At 39.0% G+C, this 25,514-nt stretch overlaps 2 protein-coding genes across 12 annotated transcripts in view; both read left to right on the top strand.

Annotated features, from left to right (window-relative positions):
* The window catches only part of CADPS2 (calcium dependent secretion activator 2), a 574,734-nt gene that overhangs the window by 281,732 nt on the left and 267,488 nt on the right, over positions 1 to 25,514 (top strand). For all 11 annotated transcript variants that reach the window (XM_060414820.1, XM_060414821.1, XM_012177054.4 and 8 more), the window contains exon 7: positions 11,477 to 11,588. In XM_060414820.1, coding sequence (XP_060270803.1) covers positions 11,477 to 11,588 — 112 coding nt within the window. The remainder of the gene's footprint in view (positions 1 to 11,476; positions 11,589 to 25,514) is intronic.
* LOC105611038 (large ribosomal subunit protein uL11-like) lies at positions 15,081 to 19,135 on the top strand. Its single transcript, XM_060414824.1, has one exon. The coding sequence runs from the start codon at positions 15,096 to 15,098 to the stop codon at positions 15,780 to 15,782; it is 687 nt and encodes a 228-aa protein (XP_060270807.1). The 5' UTR covers positions 15,081 to 15,095; the 3' UTR covers positions 15,783 to 19,135.

The following is a 25,514-nucleotide window of genomic DNA, read 5'->3' as shown; positions in this document are numbered from 1 at the left end:
GTAAGAACTGGAGTTTTAATTTTATTTTGTTTCAGAATTTCTTTCAAAGAAAACCTGTAAAGAGTCAGTAAACATTTTAAGAATTCAAATTGTCTTACATCTCAGACTTGGATGAGACGTTCTGCAAAGTGCTTCCTACCTCAAGACTGGGTACCATGTGAAAATAACTAAATAGATGGGGAAACAGTGGAACAGTGGCTGACTTTATTTTTCTGGGCTCCAGAATCACTGCAAATGGTGATTGCAGCCATGAAATTAAAAGTTGCTTACTCCTTGGAAGGAAACTTATGACCAACCTAGACAGCATATTAAAAAGCAGAGACATTACTTTGTCAACAAAGGTCCGTCTAGTCAAGGCTATGGTTTTTCCAGTAGTCATGTATGGATGTGAGAGTTGGACTGTGAAGAAAGCTGAGTGCCGAAGAATTGATGCTTTTGAACTGTGGTGCTGGAGAAGACTCTTGAGAGTCCCTTGGACTGCAAGGAGATCCAACCAGTCCCTCCTAAAGGAGATCAGTCCTGGATATTCATTGCAAGGACTGATGCTAAAAATGAAACTCCAATACTTTGGCCACCTAATGCGAAGAGCTGACTCATTTGAAAAGCCCCTGATGCTGGGAAAGATTGAGGGCAGGAGGTTAAGGGGACAGCAAAGGATGAGATGGTTGGATGGCATCACTGACTCAGTGGACATGGGTTTGGGTGGACTCTGGAAGTTGGTGATGGACAGGGAGGCCTGGCGTGCTGCAGTTCATGGGGTCACAAATAGTCAAACATGACTGAGCGACTGAACTGAACCGAACTGAACTCTCACTGATGAAGGAGCATGGAAAGCCAAACATGCATCAGCCATGTTTTCTGGTCAACACAGATGAACTTCCCAGAAGTCAAAGAGCTAGTAGCAAAACCCATGTTGTTACCACCTAATATGGATAAAACCTAGAGGGTTTTCAGGACCTGTCTTGTTTTGTACTTGATATATCTGCTGCTGCTTTCTGCTAAAAAAGAGAGTGTAAGATCACTGTCCATCTGCTTGCCCACCAGTATGAGAAATCAGTCAGGAATTAGTCGTTTGGACCTCTGTCCTCCTATCAGGAAAATAGGGTGCTCAGGTGAATTGGGAACAATCATTTATTTCATATGCCCTTCTAATTTTCCAGACATTATGATAGAAGTTTTCTTAACTTCATTCACTCTTCTGAGCCCTTGTCAGGGAAGACTCACTCCTACTTTCTAAAGAAGAGAATGGATCCTCAAAAGTTTGACATACCTGATTAACTCACTTATTGACACCCAGTCCTCTTAGATTACAAAGTCTGTATTTTTTTAACACATCATCATCTTCTCTCTTGAATGTGTAATGTGTGCTTGTTATGTCCAGAACCCAGTGGTGGTAGCGGTAAGGGGTCTAGCTGTGGTTGCTCAGACAAATCGTAAACATAGAAGGGTGATGGCATAGGTGGGAGACTATGGTCTTAATGTGAAAGCCAGTGGGTACCTTTAATCAGAAGAATACTATCTGTCTTATGCTTCTCTTTTCCCCACAAGGTAAGTCCCTAAGGCCATAGTCTGTTTTCTTTCATCTTTGTATTTTTAACATTCATCCCTATAATGGGCATATACTGGGTTCTTATTAAATATCATTCTCGAGGTTGCACAAGTGAAACAAGAATTAGTGTCATTATTAAAATGTCTCATCAAGTGCCAACTTGGCAAGTTACAGGGAAAAACATAAATCACTTTCACTCTTTTGAAACCTTAATGGAGTTTCCACTATCTCATAAGTATCCAACATTTCTTTAAAAAATCAATTTAAATGCCCTTAATTTTTAAAAGCATGTCTGGTTTTCATTTAAGTTGGAGAATATCACAAAATTGAGTAATCACTGGCCATTGGAAGTCAACAAATGGGGGTTTCTCTTGCTGAGTGACACAGGGTAGGTCTCATAGGATCTAGAAGCACCAAGAGCCAGCGGCAACTATGGTCTGTGAAAATTACCAGACCCAGCTGCTTACCAGCTTCCTCCTGAATTGCCTGTGATGTCACCTCTGGGCTTCGGACTGGAGCACAAGTCCTCATCTGATGCTCCTGGGGCTGGTTTGGATCCTGCCATATTTTGCTTACTTTATTTAAATCCACTTTGTTTCCACACCATACATCGTACCCTTGTTGAGCGCTTGGTGCTTTTGGCTGTCTTCTCAAACCCCATCAGAAATGGTCCCAGCTGACTCCAGTCCTCTCTGGAATCTGAGATGTTGGTGTAATTCAGAGACTTCTGCCCTGGCTCCCCAACTACTCTGCACCTGGAAAATATTTTCATTTCACCTAAAAGAGTCATTTAGTAATGAAAAAAAAAAAAGTAATTATATCTGCAAACAGACCCCGAGGAGTTTTTCTAGAACTAAAACAGGCCTTTGTAGATGATTCAGTCTGATGTTTCCCTTTCAACCCGCTGCTCAGAGACACAGCCAAGAGTCTTTTACCTTTGGAGCAGCTAGAAACAGCTGAGAAGTGTTTGCTTTCAAATGTTAAGTCACTAAGAATGGGATACACTGACATTGTCTTACCCTAGCAGTTCCAGGGCTTTCACATTAAAAATATGCATAAATTTTCAAAACATTTTCATGCCGATATGTTTAGCCTCAAAGAATATTAACCCCTGCTTGAAGTTCTAGCAAATTAGAGATTAATCATGGGAAGATCTGGTAAAGTGAGTTCCAGCTGACCCTTGAACAACGTGGGTCTGAACAGTGCAGGTCCGCTTATATGTGAATTTGTTGATTTGAGTTGGTTAAATCCACAGATATGAGAGTTGGACCATAAAAAAGGCTGAGCACCGAAGAGCTGATGCTGTAGAATTGTGGTGCTAGAGAAGACTTGAGAGTCCCCTGGACAGCAAGGAGATCAAACCAGTCAATCTTAAAGGAAATCAACCCTGAATATTCGTTGGAAAGACTGATGCTGAAGCTCCAATACTTTGGCCACCTGCTTTGAAGAGCTGGCTCATTAGAAAAGGCTCTGATGCTGGGAAAGATTAAGTGCAGGAGAAGAGGGTGACAAAGGATGAGATGGTTGGATGTCATCACCAACTCAATGGTCATGAGTTTGAACCAACTCTCAGAGATAGTGAAGAACAGAGAAGCCTGGTACACTGCAGTTCATGGGGTCGCAAAGAATCAAGCATGACTTAGCAACTGAACAACAGAAACAGATGCCTGTATAGGAAGGGCTGACTATAAATTATACTTGGATTTGTGACTTCACAGAGGGTCAGCACCCCATCCTTGTGTGGCTCAAGGATCAATTATGCCAGTAACTGATGGACATTCCAACTTACTATTAACAATATGCTATACTTATTGGTGATACTTATAACCTACTAGTTGGAAGCAGTATAAATAGTTTAAATTTCCTTTTATCTTTAAAGGACAATACATTAATTCTATGGTAAAGCATCTGTCTACAATGCGGGAGACCTGGGTTCAATCCCTGGATCGGGAAGATCCCCTGGAGAAGGAAATGGCAATCCACTCTAGTACTATTGCCTGGAAAATCCCATGGACAGAGGAGCCTGGTAGGTTACAGTCCATGGGGTCGCAGAGAGTCAGACACGACTGAAATATGGAGTCTTTTGATGACATTTTGAAGAGTTTTTTTCTGATTCCAGTTCATATAACACATTCACCTTTTATTTTCATGTCAAAAAACAGGACAAAATCAGATGGATGGTCTCACAAGTTTCAAAGATGCAGGTATGAGAGCAGTATGAACATATATTGATAAACATCTGTAGGTGACTAGTGGTTTAGGCAATCTGTTCTCATTTATACAACATTGTATTTTATTATTTAAACATCTTTCTAAGAATTTGCATGCGTATAGCAGATTTTATGCTTTAATTTATCTTCTGTATCAGTTATTTAGTTTGTCTTTCTCTATGTAGGCTCTTAAAAATCTTGATTTCTGTTTTATAAATACTTATTTTTTGTCCTGTCTTCACCAAGTAAAATTGTAATGCATGACGTGACAAATGGTTCTCTTTAAAATTAGATGCTTCAAGGTAATGTCTCTGGACCACCCTGCTATGAGGGAGAAAACGAAAAATGCTTATGAGAGATTATATCTTCTTTCTTTCTGAAACCTGATTTTGTGCTAACATGCTTGTTTGACTTGTTCAGAAGAAAATGGTACAAATATAATGATTCTCTGTACCCTGGATATGGAAGTTTAATGGCATTGAATACTTCGTAAATGAAATGCAGACTTTGAGATCCTGTTTTCCTTGAGGCTCTAGCAATCTTGAGAGCACTAAAATGGAGTTGTCCTTTGAAGGGAAAAATCCTACAGATGGTAAGAGTGAGAATGAAGGTGAAGGCTGTAGCATTTTTCTTTATGAAAGTGATCATTACCCACCCAAAGCCATTGCCGAATATTGTTCTACCTTAAATTGCAACATACACCCCAAGATTTCTTCTTTGTTAGATTGAAAAAACAGACAATTTTGTATTGTCTTTTTATCATTATAAAAGGTTTTAGTGTGATGTTTTTGAAAGGTCCTCTCAAAACTTAAGAGTGATAAAACTTTTTACTTTAAAGGATGTTTTTCATTTCTGTTATTAAGATTTGCAGTGTGTCAGCTTCCCTGGTAGCTCTACTGGTAAAGAATCTGCCTGCAATGCAGGAGACCCTGGTTCAGTTCCTGAGTCAAGAAGATCCCCTGGAGAAGGGATAGGTTACCCACTCCAGTATTCTTGCCTAGAGAATCCCCAGGGACAGAGGAGCCTGGCGGGCAACAGTCCATGGGGTCCCAAAGAGTTGGACACAGCCAAGCAACTAAGCACAGCACGGCACAGCATTTTAGACTGTAAATGGTCTTTAAAAGAAAGATTAAAGATCATGTGCAAAAATGGGTTAAGATTCAGAGTACTCTAATGCTGTCCTTTCCAGATTGGTCTTTTTTAATCCTCTTCTCTACCCTTTTTCTCCATTGTTGTTCACTTCTTAACCCATAATTTCTTTCTCCCTGTCTCTTTCTTTGCATCCCATTCTCAAGCATCTTTATTCCTTTTTGATCCTTGGAGCTTGTGAGGAGTGATACCTACCTTATCACCAAATATGAGTAAAATAATCCAAATCCAGTTTCTTGGGCAAATTCCCTGTAGAACAGCAGAAAGAGACCTCAGACCTTTTTGAAGTCAATTGCAGAAAACTTGGAAACATTTTCGACTTTCCACGATGGTGTTTAAGTCAGTGCTACAAAATATCTGATGCTTTGATGCTTAAGTTATGAACAGAAACTTTTCTGTAGGCAAAGTTTGTTGGGTAAATATTACATTATTTTAATCTTAAAATGCCAAAATAATGAGAATGTTAATTTATCTATAGTTTGACTGTTTCGTAAAGTAAGTTCAGCATAAAACAGCTTAAGAATTACATATAATTCTTTAAGACTCACCTTTACCTCTGTAATGGAACCCTTATTTAATGTTTCTATTTTAAAGTTAGCAATGATGTTATGGGGAGGGAGGTGGGAGGGGGGTTCATGTTTGGGAACGCATGTAAGAATTAAAGATTTTAAAATTAAAAAAATTTAAAAAATTAAAATAAAACCAGTTCTTTATTAAAAAAATAATAAAAAATAAAGTTAGCAATGTATAGCATAGAATTATGTCATTTTTAATTATATTAATAACTCAATTTCTGTAATAGAATTAATGTTAATTTGGTGAAGACATCATTTGGAAAAACAGTCACTAGTTTGAAAATAAAGCAAAACTATTTGAAAAAGGAGTTTATAACTTTCCTATATGACACCAATAGTCAGACAACATAAAGGAAAAAGATTCCTCAGAATCACAAAATAAGAAATACAGTTGACTCTTGAATAGCATGAATTTGAACTGTATGGGTCCACTTACATGTGGATATTTTTCAATAGTAAATCCTATGGTGTTTCGCAGTCGGTGGTTGGTTGGCTCCACAGATGGAGCAGAACTAGATACAAAGGCCAACCATAATTATATGGGGATTAACCCTCATGCTGTTCAAGGATCAACTGTACTGTGAGATGAGTTCAATAAGCAATGTGTAAGACCTATGTGGAAGTTGAAAAAAATTTAAGTCTTTACCAAGAAATATTGGAATAGATTTTAATTAATGGAGACTTTTCTTTTTCTTGAATCAAATATAATTTGAAAATGTCTATATTCTTTTTGTTCTAACAGATATCTTGTGAAGCTCTAATGAAACTATTGTATTATTAGCACAGTTCAAGAGATAGATTTTTAGGACCAAAACTTTAAAACCAAACTCAACCTTGTATAATAATAAATATATTTGATTTCTAAACCAAATAATACCAGGATAAAAAGAAAAGTGAAACTGCCATTTTAATATTACTAGTGAATTTCAGACAACTTGAAGATTTAAACAGTGGAAATATGTGAAAGAAACATAGGTTAAATTTTATATAATCTCTAAGAAGAAAATTTTTAAGTAGGATTTAATGTCAAAAACTATAAATCAGATCAACAGAATTGGCTACCTAATATTTTTAAACTGTGCATTTTAAAAAGCCATACATGAGTTAAGTAGAAAATAACCAAGTATGAAAATATTTGCCATATGTATGTCTATCATACAAACAGTTTTTAAAAATTGCCAGTTGATAGAAAGCCTAAGAGAAAAACAGATGATGGTAATAAAAAGGCAAGCCAGAAATGCAAGTGACCAGTAAAAAGACAGTGCTTGACCCCAGAAGTTATTTAAAGTGTACTTTATAGAGCCCTGTTCAGTTCTGTATGACTTGATTTATTGTTTACATTTGAGTTTATATGTTGGTCTCCCCTACTAGTCTGAGTTCATTTAATATGAGATCTGTCATCTTGATTTTTTTTTTTTGAATGCCCGCTACCTTTCCCAATTCCAGTCACATAGTCAGATAGATGAAAAGATGAAAAGGTAGTTGATGGATGAAATAATTTGAGATTACATATATTTTTAATTCATTACTGCTGGTTATAGATGAAGAATATAGATTGAGACTGCTTTCAAGTTCTTAGCTTCTGTATCACAGTGCATTATGTATTCACAATGAATACAGATTTTGAGTTAAGGGATTTGAGTACTTTTTGACATAACTGTTTTACTGCTCATGGTTTTCATCAGTTCTGATGAGATGGATGAAACTGGAGCCGATTATACAGAGTGAAGTAAGCCAGAAAGAAAAACACCAATACAGTATACTAACACATATATATGGAATTTAGGAAGATGGCAATGACGACCCTGTATGCAAGACAGGGAAAGAGACACAGATGTGTATAACGGACTTTTTGGACTCAGAGGGAGAGGGAGAGGGTGGGATGATTTGGGAGAATGACATTCTAACATGTATACTATCATGTGAATTGAATCGCCAGTCTATGTCTGACGCAGGATGCAGCATGCTTGGGGCTGGTGCATGGGGATGACCCAGAAAGATGTTATGGGGAGGGAGGTGGGAGGGGGGTTCATGTTTGGGAATGCATGTAAGAATTAAAGATTTTAAATTTTAAAAAATAAAAAACTAAAAATAAAATAAAATAAAAAATAAAACAAATACACTATTAACTTTTGAGAATTCTTTCAGATCACAACATAAATCTACTTCTCTAGCTACTTTAAGAGACCATGGGAGGTATCTAGCTGTTGAGAATGCAGAGCAAGAGTGGAAAGAGACATATACTACAGAATATAATAATAAAAGTATTTATGTCTATCATCTTGTATTGGAATGTATTTTTTAAGAGGTTAGACTTTGATTACTGACACTAGAATATGTCTGGCACACAAGAAGTACTCAGTAAGTTTTTTGAATGAAGGAAAGGCCCTGATTCTGTTTCTAAAATTGATTTATTTTAACTAGAGGATAATTACTTTGCAGTATTGTGATAGTTTTTGCCATACATCAACACCTGATTCAGTTTTGTGTCCCCTCTTTTTTAATACATCATGCATGGTTTTATATCACGTTGATAACTGCCATAGGTAGCAACAAAAATTTTCATTGATGTCACATAATTTATATAATCTTTCCCCTAATATTAGCTATTTAGGTTGCTTGCTTTTGTTATTTATGTATAATGCCACGGGAGAATACATTCCTGCTTATACTTTTTTTTTTTAATTATACATGGTTATATTGTTAGGATAAATTCCTAGTAATAGCCTTACTGGGTGAATAGACTGAACATATTTTTTTGGCTCCCGATACAAATTTCCAGCATATTTATTTATTAGCAAGTACATAATAATGTCAGTTATTTCAGTTTGTATATGACTTACCCAGTTTTCATGGCCGCAAAACCCTGCAGTCCTCATAAAGGTACTTTGTAGATATTTTATTCATTTGAAGATTTACATTGGAAGTCTGAGTCCTCATAAATAATACATTCATAGAAGAAGGAAAAGGCAATGCATTTTGAGTCAAAGCAAATTGACAGCAAGGGTAGTGTATTCTTTCATCGCATAATACAGAGAAAATAGCAAGACGATAATAACTGGTATTAATTCCTGAAAGTGTTTAAACATGCCAATTAAGTAGAAAGCAAGAAGTATCATGGTGAATATTGAAAGTAGGCCTATTATCTTTTTTCTTTCTTCCGTGCTGCCTTTTTTTGGGTGGAAAGGGAGGGAGACTTTGTATTTTTTAATTAACTCATTATAGAATTCATAAGCATTTTTAAACTGTATGTAACTTTTTAACTTTTATTTTTCAGTGGAGAAATTATCAAGTTTATTAAGTTTGATAACAAATTATCAGATTACCAGTTTTCTTATATCCTGGAATGTTGCAATTTATGAGAACTATCATTGCAGTGTTTTTATTTATGCACTCTTTTAAAATTGCATTTTTGTTGTTGCTGAATGCCTCTAAAAATTTAGACATCTGGCTGGTACAGTTAGGATCTGTTGATACCTCTGTGCCTTGGATTCTCCCTTCCTGAAAGTGTATTATTTAAGCTTTCCTCACTTCACAGGAGTTGACCATTAGCATTCCATACCCTGTACTCTAGAGTTCCTATACCTTGTTTGTAGGGAGATGAACCCTTATGGATTGCCTCCAGGCCTATGGTATTCATCTATTTCTTGTGTTTATTGGCGTTACTGATTTTGAGACTGGATATCCTGGATTCCCTTCCAAGTTGTATATTATCAGTGATTTCCCATTCAATTTTAGCTCTTTGTTTTCTAATTACTGTCTCTACTTGCAGTATATTGATTAGATTCCTTATTTGACTTCTCTAAGGTGGTTTTTTACCTTATCACCATTCCTAGCATAGTGTTAGTTCTCTATTTTTACACAAGTCTAGTAGTTGAGAATTAACATGACCATGGGATTGTGAAAAATAATAAACTATTCATACTTAAAGAATATGGTTACTATTGAACACTTTCAGTTCAGGTCAGTCGCTCAGTCATGTCCGACTCTGCCACCCCATGGACTACAGCATGCCAAGCTTCCCTGTCCATCACCAACTCCCAAAGCTCGCTCAAACTTATGTCCATTGAGTTGGTGATGCCTCACTGAACACTTTACATCACCAAATAGGACATCAGAAGTTGACAAAAATATAAAAAGTGTCAAAATTTCAGTCTTGGTAGGAGATCTGAATACCTATATGCTGCTGTATAAGGGATACCAAAGCTCATCAAGAATAAAATAAATTTAAATAGCACAGTAGCAACCTTGACCTTGTATCTATATATATCACACACTACCCACAATGCAGAATAATTTTCAAGTACTTATGGAAAAGTTAGACACACAGATAAATATTTTATAATATAAAGCTGGTTTTAATTATTTTAAAAGATTACTGTCATACAAATTTTATTCTCTAATATGATACATAAACATAGAACTTAAAAAGGTGAACTTCGTTTGGAAATTTACTTTTCCAAGTTTGACCACATGATACTCGTTAAAGAAAGGGGTATGTCATGGGAATTGACTCTGGAGTTACTATTCAGATTGCCTGACTGTATTAAGGCCTAAGACCCCTCACTCTAAACTGAAAATCATTCTGTCCTTCCTTATTTTGATTCTGAATCTATTTTCATTTTTACTCCTGTTTTAACTCTACTTTATCTCAGACCTTCTCAGTTCTATGAAATGGCAAAAAGATTCTTTGCTAATCCCTTTCTACAAATCTAAGATAGAAATTAAGTTGTTTTCCTTCCTAAATGGATCTCCTCTTTCCCTCCCATTTTGATGCTAGTTTCTTTAGTCATTGAAACAGCCTCTGCTTTTACTGAACATATATCACTGTATTAAAAATTAAAATTGCATGATAGGAGAAGACGTCATGAGTATTCAATTTTGGTATACGTTTCTCAGTTTTTTTTTTCGTTTCTCTATTTCAGCTTTCTGAAGAAGCTTTATAAAGTACTTTAGACAGTGCCACTACTTGCTTTTTTAAAAATAAGAGATTGGTGTTTTTATTTAGTGATTTATTTTTAATAGGAATCTTCATTTCATTGAATTTCTCTTTCTTTCGTCTCTGATGTCTTTCTTCCTCTTACTTTACCCAATGGCATTTTCTTCATGCTGTGCTAAATCTCATCTCTCATCTCTCAGAACTACGAGAAACATTTATAAGATTTTTTTAATATCAAATGTATGCCAGTTAAGTTTGTAAATAGACTAGAATGAGTTGGTATGTGGTAATGATGAGATGCTGTTAATTAAAAGATAAACCAAGAAAACATGTTAATTTTGTTATGATGATTTGAAAAGTCATAGACAAATTTACTCTATTCTTTGGAGAGTGTGCTAGGAAATCAATGGCAAAACACTCCTATATTTTATAATGCTTATATCTTTCCTTTTGACATGAGCTTAAAAAAAACATATAAAGTAAATGACAAGATAATTGCCTCCACTTTAAAAAATATAAATAAAATGCCTAGTAAAGACTTTACAAAAGGAGCTGGGGTGAAATTTTCAGCATGAAAAAATGGTTTCTGAGACACTGCCTCTTATACTCACTCAGACCCCTAGAAATGTTCCCCAGCCATCCATAAAAATGGTATTGTAATTTATATTTAAGTTAATAAAATAGGTACCAATAGCTATATCTACAATGCTTTGCTTTTTTATGGAAGTATAGTGGATTTATAATGTTCTGTTTCAGGTGTACAACAGTGACTCAGTTACATATATATTTTTAATGCTTACTTTCACCTAGATTCTTATGTTTTATAGTCTAATGTGCTATTTTTTTGACCAGCTGAATAATTATTACAAGCTGTAAAGCTTATTGTTACTTTCTTTCTTGACTGCCATCTGTCAGAATCAAAAGGGAGGATAAAAATCTCACTGAGCCACGAAAGATTCTGTACTGCTTGATGTGCCTTCTAAGGAGACACATCTATATGGCAGACAAAACTTAATGCTGCATTTTAAAGAGACTCTTTGCTACTTCATTGCAGGTGGGGAACACAAGGAGACTTTACCACTACTCATCCGCGGCCTGTGGTCAAAGTAAAACTCTTCACAGAAAGCACTGGTGTCCTGGCTCTTGAAGATAAAGAACTGGGAAGGGTGAGTTACAGTCAGCGCCCTGTGCCCCAGGCAGCACAATTCTAACTTCTCTTGATTTAGACTTGAAGTATAGTATAGATTTAGCATGCAGTGTGTGAACTACATTAGTAATTTACTTGTAATTTCCTATGAGCCCAGCTTATATCTCAGATTTACTAAACATAATTGCTGTGATTAGACTGTGTTGTGATAGGTCTTGGGTGTGTAAGGGGAACACATAATGTCATAGTCACTGACTGAGCCATTCCCGTCACACGTACTTCACTGGCCAGCAACGGAGTGGTGTGGATCGACTCATCCTTCTTGGTGAAAGGTGACCCTGATTTAAACGTTTCTGTCCATGGACTAAAAGCATCCTCTTTATCTTTGAAGTCATCTGTTCCTTATATTGTGATTAGACTGATTACAGAATGTCTCTATCTCAAGTGCATTTCTCTCTTATACCTATTTTTCTCTGTGCGAAGATTTTTGTCATGCACCTTTTAACACAGAATTATTCCCCCACCACCACCATGGCCACCTCCTCATACCTAGAATATGAGTGCTGAGTCACCTTAGTCGTGTCTGACTCTTTGCGACCTTATGGATTGTAGCCTGCCAGACTTCTCTGTCCATGCAATTTTCCAGGCAAAGGTACTGGAGTAGATTGTCATTTCCCGCTCCAGGGGATCTTCACAGCCTCTGATTCCTGGCTCTTTCACCTATACTCAGCATCTTCTGACTGTAAAAGCACTCACGTTAACATGTTGTGCTCTCAGCGCCTCTCTGTGGGAAAGATTTTCTGCACTTTTGTTTCTGAAGTAGATGTGTTCCAATGAGTTGTCTATAAAGTTATGTTCTGTAGTGTGGCTCTATTTCACTCAGACTTGAGAGCTGCTTTCATAGGTATTTTCCAGATGATAATACCTCGAGAAAATATTATCCAGAGGATAATAGCTCGAGAAATCTCTTTTAGGGATTTCTCATGATGGTGGATTGCTGCTGTGATGCTCCATGTTAGAGGACACTAGGATTAGTGGATTTTTTCCCCTGAAAGTTAGGATTGCTATTGATTTCAAATCTTCCTGCTTGTCTGTCTGCACCTTTGAAGTTTCTTTTCATTTCTAGAGATTTTGTGAATCTCTACCCACAGTCCAGAAATTGTGAGTCTGCACTTACATTCTATATTTCCTCTTCTGTTTACCTGTTGCTACTATTTCTTAATTACCTAAGAGAGCTAAACCATAATGTTCATTTATTCGTGTGCTTGTATATTTGTGCATTTATTCATGCAACAAAGGTGTACAGGTGGCATAATCTGAGAGAAGAGCCCTGGAGTTTCCATACAGTATGATGGATTTGTGAGTCCAAATTTTTCATTTAAATTATGGTTGCATTCATTTTACCTTATTCCCTTACTGTGTTTTTCATTGTCTAATAGCAGCAGCCATTTAAGTCTAATGCTATAATGTAACTTGAGGTATAGTTAATTTATTCTTAAGCTCTCCATATATATATATATATATTGCATATACGTATCCCAAAGAAAGGCAATGCCAAAGAATGTTCAAACTACCGCACAATTGCACTCATCTCACACACTAGCAAAGTAATGCTCAAAATTCTCCAAGCCAAACAAACGCATGAAAAGATGCTTAACATCACTCATAATCAGAGAAATGCAAATCAAAACCACAATGAGGTACCATTTCACACCAGTCAGAATGGCTGTGATCCAAAAGTCTACAAGCAATAAATGCTGGAGAGGGTGTGGAGAAAAGGGAACCCTCTTACACTCTTGGTGGGAATGCAAACTAGTACAGCCACTATGGAGAACAGTGTGGAGATTCCTTCAGTTCAGTTCAGTTGCTCAGTCGTGTCCAACCCTTTGAGACCCCATGAATCGCAGCACGCCAGGCCTCCCTGTCCATCACCATCTCCCGGAGTTCACTCAGACTCACATCCATCAAGTCTGTGATGCCATCCAACCATCTCATCCTGGGTTGTCCCCTTCTCCTCCTGCCCCCAATCTCTCCCAGCATCAGAGTCTTTTCCAATGAGTCAACTCTTGGCATGAGGTGGCCAAAGTACTGGAGCTTCAGCTTTAGCATCATTCCTTCCAAAGAAATCCCAGGGTTGATCTCCTTCAGAATGGACTGGTTGGATCTCCTTGCAGTCCAAGGGACCCTCAAGAGTCTTCTCCAACACCACAGTTCAAACTCATCAATTCTTCGGTGCTCAGCCTTCTTCACAGTCCAACTCTCACATCCATACATGACCACAGGAAAAACCATAGCCTTGACTAGATGGACCTTAGTCGGCAAAGTAATGTCTCTGCTTTTGAATGCCTTAAAAAACTGGAAATAGAACTGCCTTATGACCCGGCAATCCCACTGCTGGGCATATACACCGAGGAAACCAGAATTGAAAGAGACACGTGTACCCCAATGTTCATCGCAGCACTGTTTATAATAGCCAGGACATGGAAGCAACCTAGATGTCCATCAGCAGATGAATGGATAAGAAAGCCATGGTACATATACACAATGGAGTATTACTCAGCCATTAAAAAGCATACATTTGAATCAGTTCTAATGAGATGGATGAAACTGGAGCTGATTATACAGAGTGAAGTAAGCCAGAAAGAAAAACACCAATAGAGCATACTAACGCATATATATGGAATTTAGAAAGAAGGTAATGATAACCCTGTATGTGAGACAGCAAAAGAGACACAGATGTATAGAACAGTCTTTTAGAATCTGTGGGAGAGGGTGAGGGTGGGATGATATGGGAGAAGGGCATTGAAACACATAAAATATCATATGTGAAATGAATTGCCAGTCCAAGTTTGATGCATGATACAGGATGCTCGGGGCTGGTGCACTGGGATAACCCAGAGGGATGGGATGGGGAGGGAGGTGAGTGGGGGGTTCAGGATGGGGAACACATGTATACTCGTGGCGGATTCAAGTCAATGTATGGCAAAACCAATACAATAATGTAAAGTAAAATAAATTAATTAATTAAATTTTGAAAAGTATGTAAAAAAAAATTCTCCAAGCCAGCCTTCAATAGTATGTGAACTGTGAACTTCCAGATGTTAACCTGGATTTTAAAAAGGCAAAGGAACCGGAGATTAAATTGCCAACATCTGTTGGATCATCAAAAAAGCAAGAGAGTTCGAGAAAAACATCTGCTTCTGATTTATTGACTAAGCCAAAGGCTTTGACTGTGTGGTCACAACAAACTGGAAAATTTTTAAAGAGATGGGAATACTAGACCATCTGACCTGCCTCCTGAGAAATCTATGCAGGTCAAGAAGCAACAGTTAGAACTAGACGTGTAATAACAGCCTGGTTCCCAATCAGGAAAGGAGTACCCCAAGGCTGTATATTGTCACCCTTCTTATTTAACTTATATGCAGAGAACATTATATGAAATGCTGAGCTGGATGAAGGACAAGCTGGAATCAAGATTGCCTGGAGAAATATCAATAACCTCAGATATGCACGGGACACCACCCTTATGGCAGAAAGTGAACGGGAACTAAAGGGCCTCTTGATGAAAGTGAAAGAGGAGGGTGAAAATGCTGGCTTAAAACTCAACATTCAGAAAACTAAGATCAGCTTTCGGCTTTCGGCTCGGAGGAGGCAAAGGTGCAACTTTCTTCGGTCGTCCCGAATCCGGGTTCATCCGACACCAGCCGCCTCCACCATGCCACCTAAGTTCGACCCCAACGAGATCAAAGTCGTGTACTTGAGGTGTACCAGTGGGGAAGTCGGTGCCACGTCTGCCCTGGCCCCCAAGATCGGCCCTCTGGGTCTGTCTCCAAAAAAGGTCGGTGATGACATTGCCAAGGCAACTGGTGATTGGAAGGGTCTGAGGATTACAGTGAAACTGACCATTCAGAACAGACAAGCCCAGATTGAGGTGGTACCTTCTGCTTCTGCCCTGATCATCAAAGCCCTCAAGGAACCACCAAGGGACAGAAAGAAGCAGAAAAACATTAAGCACAGTGGAAACATCACTTTTGATGAGATCGTCAGCATTGCCCGGCAGATGCGGCATCGGTCTCTAGCTAGAGAGCCTTCTGGAACCATTAAAGAGATCCTGGGGACCGCCCAGTCTGTGGGCTGCAATGTTGATGGCCGCCACCCTCATGACATCATAGATGATATCAACAGTGGCGCAGTGGAGTGCCCCGCTAGTTAAGAACTGCAAAGGAAAAAGAAAAATAAAGGATCATTTGAAAACCAAAAAAAAAAAGAAAAGAAAACTAAGATCATTGCTTCTGGGCCCATTACTTCATGGCAAATAGATGGGGAAACAATGGAAACAGTGAGAGACTTTATTTTGGGGGGGCTCCAAAATCACTGCAGATAGTGACTGCAGCCATGAAATTAAAAGACACTTGCTCCTTGGAAGAAAACCTGTGACCAACCTAGACAGCATATTAAAAAGCAGAGACATTACTTTGTCAACAAAAGTCTGTCTAGCCAAAGCTATGGTTTTTCCTGTAGTCATTTATGGATGTGAGAGTTGGACTGCAAAGAAAGCTGAGCGCTGAAGAATTGATGCTTTTGAACTGTGGTATTCAGGAAGTCTCTCGAGAATCCCTTTGACTGCCAGGAGATCCAACCAGTCAGTCCTAAAGAAATCAGTCCTGAATTTTCTTTGGAAGAACAGACGCTGAAGCTGAAACTCCAATCATGTGACCACCTGATGTGAAGAACTGACTCATTTGAAAAGACATTGTTGCTGCGAAAGATTGAGGTCAGGAGGAGAAGGGGATGACAGAGGATGAGATGGTTGGACGGCATCACTGACTCAATGGATATGAGTTTGAGTAGGCTCTGGGAGATGGTAATGGACTGGGAGGCCTGGCGTGCTGCAGTCCATGGGGTCACAAAGAGTCTGACATGATTGAACGAGCGACTGAACTGAATTGATGCAACTTCTAAATAATGTGCACGAATGGTATATTTTCCAGTTGTTTGTATATCTGAGAAAGGCCTTGTATTCCTGTGTTTGCATCATACACGAAAGACAGTTTTTCTATCATACAGATAGAAAAGAGTTTCTCAGCCTCAGCACTATTGATGTTCTGAGGAAGATAATTATTTGCTGTTGGGAGCACTCCTGTGCATTTTATGATATTTCAGTAGCATTCCTGACCTCCAGTCAATATATGCCAGTAGTCTCATCCCCTCTTAAGTAAAGTCGATAAGAAATGTCTCCAGACATTGCCAAGTATCCCCTGGGAGCAGACCTGCTTGCAAGCCATTGATCTATTCTAATGACCTCAATAGGTTCCATGATTATGAATGTGTTCATGGGTTAATGACATCCCATTTTTAAATTGTCTTCCTTGGAGCTTTAGATTTGTATATCTAGCTTGCATACTTTGGTATTTCTAGTGTATTAATGGATATCACACACTAAATATTTTTGAAATAAGAACTTTTGATGAGCAACCCCATCCAGTCTTCCATAGAGGTTGTTGTCAAGGCAGTGACCTCAGTTTGCCCTTCTTTTCTTCTTCTTTTTCTAATATCTAGTCTATTTACAAGTTCTGTCAGCTTTTTCCTAAATTTATACTGAGTTGGTTCACACTTCAACATTTTCTCTACCCTGATTCAAGACAGTTTCTCACTAGTAGTAGCGCTTACTGCTTCCTCATTTGTCATCCTGTCCCCTCTGATTCATTTCACACATCAGCCAGTATTATCTATGTAAAATTCAACACAGAAGCACATCATTCTGTCTTTAAAACCTTACATTGTCTTCTCATCTATTTGGAAGGAAAAACTCAGACTCTTCATCGTAGTATGGGTATGCCCAGGAAGGGTTCTCAAAGTGGGACCCTGTACCAGCAGCATCAGCAACACCTGGAAGATGGTTGCAAATTCAGATTCTCAGGCCCAAATCTCTCTCTGCTGAATCAGAAATTTGGTGGGTAGGATGCCACAGTCTCTTTTAACAAGGCCTCATCATTGGACAACCAACATTGAAGAACTCCACTCCAACAGGTCTCTCTAAATTTATCTCCTATCACGCCCACCTTGTTTGCTATGATTCTTCCTTCACGCTTGGCTTTCTTTCCTCAAACATGATCAGATCTTAAATTTTGGGTCAGGACTTGCCTGGTGGTTCAGTGGTTAAGAATCCACCTGCCAATCTAGATGCTTGTATTTATTTTGACTGTTTCATCTATTGGGCTTCCCTGATGACTCAGATGGTAAAGAATCTGCCTGTGATGCAGGAGACCTGGGTTTGATCCCTGGGTCGGGAAGATCCTCTGGAGAAGGGAATGGCAATCCACTGTAGTGTTCTTGCCTGGAGAATCCCATGTACAGAGGAGTCTGGCAGGCTGCAGAACCTGGGGTCGTAAAGAGTCAGACATGACTGAGTGACTCACAACAACAATTGCATCTATAAGATTCTCTACTACAGTGAATAGATATAGTGAAAGTGGACATTCTAGTCTTATTCTTGATCTTAGGGAAGAAACATTCAGTCTTTGAGTATTAAATGTAGCATTAATTGGGCCTTCCCCGGTGGTCCAGTGGTTTAAGAGTCTGCCTGCCAATCCAGGGGACATGGGTTTTATCCCTGATCCAGGAGGAATCCACATGCCATGGCCAGCTAAGCCCATGCGCCACAACTGTTGAAGCCTGAATGCTCTAGAGCCCGTGTTCTGCAGCAAGAGAAGCAGCTGCAATAAGTCTGCATACAGCAATGAAGACCCAGTACAGCCAAAAGTATATTTATTAATTAATTAATTTTTTAAAACATGTGCACTCACACACAATCAGAAGAAAACGGTGGTCATCTCTGGATGGTAGAGCTGTTGGTAATGTTTTCTATATATTTATCTACTTTTACATGTGGGGTCCCAAGAGTTGGACACAGCTTAACAACTGAATCACTACCACCACACTTAGAAACAGCTTAAAAACTTTAATCTGAAGAAAAAGGCCTTACATCATCTGAAGTCTGTAGTCTAAAATGATATAATTCTGTATCTGGGGATCTTGGCTGAGTGAAGTTTTCAAATTAAAATTTAGTGTGGTATTTGAAAGATGAGTAATCAGCCCTTAAAATAGATTGATACCACAAGGTGATACCATTAAGTGGCTGTAATATAAGAAACTGACAATAAGAAATGCTGACAAGGACGCAGATCAACAAACTTAAACTTACAACGTATTGTATGACATGTTCTAAAAGAGGCAATACTGTAGAAACGGGCAATAGATGAACTGACCAGGGATTGACCCAAGGGGGAAGTGGTTGCCTGTAAATGGTGTTCAGGGATCTTTCAAGGTGAAGGAGTATTTATGTGTGGCACTGGACATTGGGTATATGGATGTATGCATTTGCCTGAACACATAGAACTGCTCATTACAGGAGATGAGTCAAGATGGAGGAGTAAGAGAATGTGGATGTTTGAACACGTCAAAAATACACCTCCATGTCTAACAGTTCTCACTGAAAACTAACTGGAAACTGGCAGAAAGACTCCTGCACAGCCAAGGCTGTAGAAAAGATACAAATATCCAGCATGAAGAGAAGAAAAGCAATCCTCTTGAGCCTTGTGACCCTGCACAGGAACTTAGAGAAGAAGCGAGAATACAGTTGGACCCCTGCCCTAGGGAATGTGCAGTGAGAGCCGCAGATTGCACACCTTAGTCCTGGGGGCCTAAACAGGGCAGACGATGCCCCTTGGCTGCTGGAGAGCTGCTGGGACAAAAGTGTAGGAACCCTACACTCAGCTTGTGAGCAGCAGGAGTGCACTGACTTCTCCCCCACGTCAGAGTGGAGGGAGGTCTGTCCTGGAGGCTGCCAGGTTTCCCAGGACACTGGACCTGAGGCAGCCACGACTGCAGAGGCTACCAAGTTCTGGCCTGGGCCATTGTTGAGCATTTACTTAAGCAGCCTAGATCTCTGTGGCAGCCAGTCCACCACCACTCACCACCCTGTACGTTCTGAAAGTCCACGTGGGTTCCCCCACCGCGCAGTGTTGTTCCACTACAGGGCAAGCGTGGCGGAGGCTGGGAGGAGTGATTAGCTGTGAGCGACAAAGGGATTTGCACCCGAGGCGGTGTCTGAGCAGAGTGAGGGAAACAATTGTGGATGCACACTCAGCACAGCAGAGAAAGCTTGGGCCTCTGCCTGAAGCAGACAGGAGCATAGAGCCCCCCTGTGTGTCCCATTTGCTTCAGCACTGCCCACTGCAGGGCATGGGTTTCCAGTACAGAGAAAGGGGAAAAGCCATCCTTAAAGGGAATAGAGCCAGCTCAGGCTCACCCCCAGGGATTCTGCCGTAGCAACTTGAGATCAGACCTCTCTTCCCATAGGCTGTCGAGGGTCACTGAGCAGAGGGGAGGACTGGCCGCACACCTGGCTCTACCCTGCCATCTCCAGTCCCACCCCCTACCAAGGCCATAGCTACTGGCACACCCTGAGCAAAGACATGACTGGTGTTCACATCAAATCCAGCTCTCCTACCAAAGGCATTGGGCACATCTGCATAGGGACTCTCCCACGTAATAATACTCCTTCAGGACAATAAGTAACTTTCACCTAAATTCATAGTGGCAGAGAAAATTAACCAAAAGGAGGTGGAAGGATTGCTGTCATTGAAACAGCAAAAGAAAACCTCTGAACAAATAATGAAATAAACAGCTTGGCAGATAAAAATTCAAAGCACTGGTAATAAAAGTGTTAACTAAATTAGGGAAAAGGGTAGATGCATTCAGTGAAACTGTTAACAGGGAACTAGAAAATAGGAAAAAAGATACAATCAGAAATGAATACAAGAGCTGAAGTTAAAATATCACACATGAAAGTATGAAGAGTGCACTAAGTGATACAGAAAAACACATAAGTCATCTGGAAGATAGAGTAATGGATATCACCCAGTCAGAACAGCAAAAAAAAAAAAAATTTTTTTTTCTTTTTTAATGAAAACAGTTTGAGATCTCTGGGATAACATTAAGCCTGCCAATACTTGCAGTATAGAGGTCCCAGAAAGGAAAGGAGGAAAGGAGTTCGAAGATTTATTTGAGGAAACTGTAGTTGTAAACTTTCCAAACTTGAGGAAGGAAATAAATATCCAGATATTGAAAGCAGAGCAGATTTTAAACTTGATGACCTCAAACAGACCCACACTAAGCCATAGTTAAAATGACAAAGATAAAGAATTATAAATGCAGAAAGACAAAACAGTCAAATACACAGGAATCAGGGTCGGACACGACTGAAGCGACTTAGGAGCAGCAGCAGCACCACAAGGCTATCTTCTCTACAGAAGCTTTGCAAGCCGAAAGGGAGTGACGTGATATATTCAAAGTGCTGAAAGGGAAAAACCTGTAACCTAGGATATCTTCCCAGCAAGATTATCATTTAGAATAGAAACGATAAAGAACTTCTCAGGCAAGCAAAAACTGAGAGTTCATTAGTACTAAACCTATTCTAATAAATATTAAAGGGTCTTTAAAAGATACTCAACATCACTCATTATCAGAGAAATGCAAATCAAAACCACAATGAGGTACCATTTCTCACCAGTCAGAATGGCTGTGATCCAAAAGTCTGCAAGCAATAAATGCTGGAGAGGGTGTGGAGAAAAGGGAACCCTCTTACACTGTTGGTGGGAATGCAAGCTAGTATGGCCACTATGAAGAGACCAGTGTAGAGATTCCTTAAAAAAACTGGAAATAGAACTGCCTTATGACCCAGCAATCCCAGTGCTGGGCATACACCCGAGGAAACCAGAATTGAAAGAGACACGTGTACCCCAATGTTCATCGCAGCACTGTTTATAATAGCCAGGACGTGGAGGCAACCTAGATGTCCATCAGCAGATGAATGGATAAGAAAGCCATGGTACATATACACAATGGAGTATTACTCAGCCATTAAAAAGCATACATTTGAATCAGTTCTAATGAGATGGATGAAACTGGAGCCGATTATACAGAGTGAAGTAAGCCAGAAAGAAAAACACCAATACAGTATACTAATACATATATATGGAATTTAGAAAGATGGTAATGATGACCCTGTATGCGAGATAGCAAAAGAGGCACAGATGTATAGAACAGTCTTTTGGACTCTGTGGGAGAGCGAGAGGGTGAGGGAGAGGGTGGGATGATTTGGGAGAATGGCATTGAAACATGTATAATATCATATAAGAAACAAATTGCAAGTCTAGGTTCAATGCAGGATACAGGATGCTTGGGGCTGGTGCACTGGGATGACCCAGAGGGATGGTATGGGGAGGGAGGTGGGAAGGGGGTTCAGGATTGGGAACACGTGTACAGCCGTGGCGGATTCATGTTGATGTATAGCAAAACCAATACAATATTGTGAAGTAACTAACCTCCAATTAAAATAAATTTAAATTAAGTAAATAAAGAAAGGGTCTTTAAGATAGGAATCTATCAGTCAGTCACTCAGTTGTGTCTGACTCTCTGTGACCCCATGGTCTGCAGCACGCCAGGCTTCCCTATTCATCAACCCAACTCCCAGAGCTTGCTCAAACTCATGTCCAAAAGTCAGTGATGCCATCTAAGCATCTCATCCTCTGTCATCCCCTTCTCCTCCCACCTTCAGTCTTTCCCAGCATCAAGGTCTTTTCAAATAAGTCGGTTCTTCACATCACATGGCCAAAGGTTGGAGTTTCAGCTTCAGCATCAGTTCTTCCAACGGATATTCAGGACTGATTTCCTTTAGAATGGACTGGTTGGATCTCCTTGCAGTCCAAGGGATTCTCAAGAGTCTTCTCCAACACCACAGTTCAAAACCATCAATTCTTCGGCTCTCAGCTTTCTTTATGGTCCAACTCTCACATCCATACACAACTCCTGGAAAAGCCATAGCTTTGACTAGACAGACCTTTGTTGGCAGAGTAGCATCTCTGCTTTGTAATATGCTGTCTAGGTTGGTCATAGCTTTTCTTCCAAGGAGCAAGCATCTTTTAATTTCATGGCTACAGTCACCATCTGCAGTGATTTTGAAACTCAAGAAAGTAAAGTCTGTCACTGTTTCCATTGTCTTCCCATCCTTTGCCATGAAGTGATGGGCCTGGATGTTATGATCTTAGTCTTTTGAATGTTGAGTTTTAAGCCAGCTTTTTCACTCTCCTCATTTGCTTTCATCAAGAGGCTCTTTAGTTCCTCTTCACTTTCTGCTATCAATAGGAGAAGGAAAATCCCACTAGGAAAGGCAAATAAATACTAAGGACTGAGGTTCAACCACTTACATTAAGCCAGTATGGAGATTAAAAGGCAAAAATTATAAAGCAACTATAGCTATAATAAATTGTAAAGGGATAAGTGTGAAAATTAAAATATGACATCAAAGCACCATGTGGAGGAGGGACGTAAAAATGTGGCTCTTTTATAGTGTGTTTAAACTTAAATGACTCCTAGTTTAAAACAAGCAAATATGTGAACCTCATGTTGTTCACAAATTTAAAACCCACAGTAGATACACAAAAAGTAAGAAGAAAGAAACACAACCATGCTATTAAGAAAAATCATCAAACCACAATGGAAGAAACAAATGAACAGGTTACGAGATAAATATTTTTTTTAAATCATGACTTTATAGGTTCTCTGCAGCATCAATATAAATTTAATATTTTCTCTTTTATAATACATTACAAATTTGTTCCAGAAATACTGTACCAGTACCACAACCAACAAAAAACATACAAAGTAGTGGTCAGTATTTCTTGGCAGGTCTTTTTGTCCTTAGAATGTATCTCAATAAAGATGTATGTCTGATTACTTTATTTAAAATTGTGCTAAGTCACTTCAATCACGTCTGACTCTTTGTGATCCTATGGACAGTAGCCCACCAGGCTCCGCTACCCGTGGGATTCTCCAGGCAAGAATACTGGGGTGGGTTGCTGTGCCCTCTTCCAGGGGATCTTCGTGACCAGGGATCAAACCTCTGTCTCTTAAGTCTTATGCCTTGGAAGGTAGGCTCTTTCCTACTAGCGCCACCTGGGAGGCCCTGATTTAAAAGTAGCCAGTGCAATAGAAAGGTTAAATGTCTTATTTACATTCTAAATGGTAAAAATCACTGAAAATATCTATAAATTCAGTCATTATGGAGATTTCCTTCCACAGATCTATCAGATAATAGTTCTCACCCAAACAACTCACTATTAGATCAGTTTTGCCATACTAAGTAAGGTTGACTTTTTATTAGGCATGATCTGGGAGGCATTTACTCTCTGGATCTCTGACCCCTTGTCTGTAAGTTGAGCTCAGTGAAATACAAATACTGTTGTCATTTCTAGTTTTCCCTCTCTATCATTATATTGCTTTACTGGTTGCTGTGACTACTTACTATCGTATATCCCATTTAATCCTCTTTGAAGAAGAGAGTAACGGTCCATGTTTAGTTAAAGAATGATAATCAGAGGTTAAGACCACTCAGCAATTGCAAGAATCTGGATTTGAACTTGAGCTTTCTGACTCCAACGTCTGTTTCCTAAAATAATCGTTAAATACTATTTGTGATAGGATGAGGAAATGTGACTATTTTACAAATCATGGTGTCAGTATGGGCCAATTTAATTTCCTGACGTAAAGCAGGACTGAATATTATTTAAGCTAAAGCCGTTTCATGCCTAGTCATTTTCTATCATTTTATACAGTGATTTGAAACATATTAGGATACTCTCTGGTGGCCTTTATTACTTTCATTTTTGATGGTGCATCTCAGCTTTACGTTCACACAGGGAATGGTTCAGGGAGTGTTTGAAAAGATTCAAGTTCTGGACTCTCAGTTTTAGTTGGTTTAGGATGAATCCAGAAAGGAGCATTTAAGCACTTCTCAGGAGCTAGTTACCTGCATATGTGGTTGACAAACATTGGCACAGAGTGTATCACTGATACTAATGTGCAGCCAGTGTTAAGAACTAGTAACTCATTAAAAAAACAAACAAACAAAAAACCCCACAAATTATTGTACCACATAGTTTTGCGAAATGATACCTGAAATTTAGATAGGGATTAGGCAGTTGAAGGTTCTGTTCTTTGGCAAATGCTTGGCGTGTAGATTTTGTTAGCAGATGACAGATGTGAATACCTATTTATGGAAACTAGGTGGCGTAAGGAGATTTTTCATCCGAATTGGTGGCCAGCCTCCCACCGGGTGCTACCTGGAGGCAGCACAGGGTATTTTTCTTATTATGGGTACGTGCAAGCAGGCAAATAGTGGACCAGTTAAGCACCCCAAAATATACGGTTTATCACAATCTATTGTCCCCTCAAACTTTAAAAACAAGGCTTAGATAACATAACCATGTAAAAATCTAAATAATCCCACAAGGCATCTATTTGTGAGCAGTGCAATTTCCATAGCGTCTTTCAGGATGAATTATTGTTTTCTTTGGCACTGTTTAACTTATCAAATGGTGTTCTTGAGTCCAAAATGGATTTTTGAAGTTTCTACCCAGACAACTTTTTAGTTTTAGAAGTGTTGCTATGAACACGTTCTTTCCGACAATTGTTAGGAAAAGAACCTATTATGTGTGCAAACACTGTGAGTTCATGGTGTCGGTACCCCATCATCGGTATACACAGGAGAGCACTGGTTCTTCTGCCTCCCTAAGGATAGAGAAGCATATAAATCAGAATCTGTTTTCTTTTTGATACAGTGGAGCTAGAATAATGTCCATTTTTCTTATTTGATTAAATGATATTTCAGTATTTGTGCTTTTATTCAACATTCCTTGATATAGAGATGGTCATAACCTCACAATTCATAGTGACAGTCATTATGCGTGTTTTACAAATGTAAATACTATATGGAAAGTTCAGGTACATTTAAAATATTAAGATAAATTAGCTTTGCTCAATTGATTATTCCACTAAAATGAGCTATTATCTTTAAAACATCTTGTTACATCTTAATGTAGCA

This window comes from Ovis aries, chromosome 4 (assembly GCF_016772045.2).
Source record: "Ovis aries strain OAR_USU_Benz2616 breed Rambouillet chromosome 4, ARS-UI_Ramb_v3.0, whole genome shotgun sequence".
Taxonomy (NCBI): domain Eukaryota; kingdom Metazoa; phylum Chordata; class Mammalia; order Artiodactyla; family Bovidae; genus Ovis; species Ovis aries.
This window is presented reverse-complemented; position numbering and strand designations above follow the sequence as displayed.

Coding starts and splice junctions, on each gene's coding strand:
- LOC105611038 (XM_060414824.1), top strand. CDS start 15,096: ATGGCAGAAAGTGAACGGGAACTAAAGGGCCTCTTGATGAAAGTGAAA.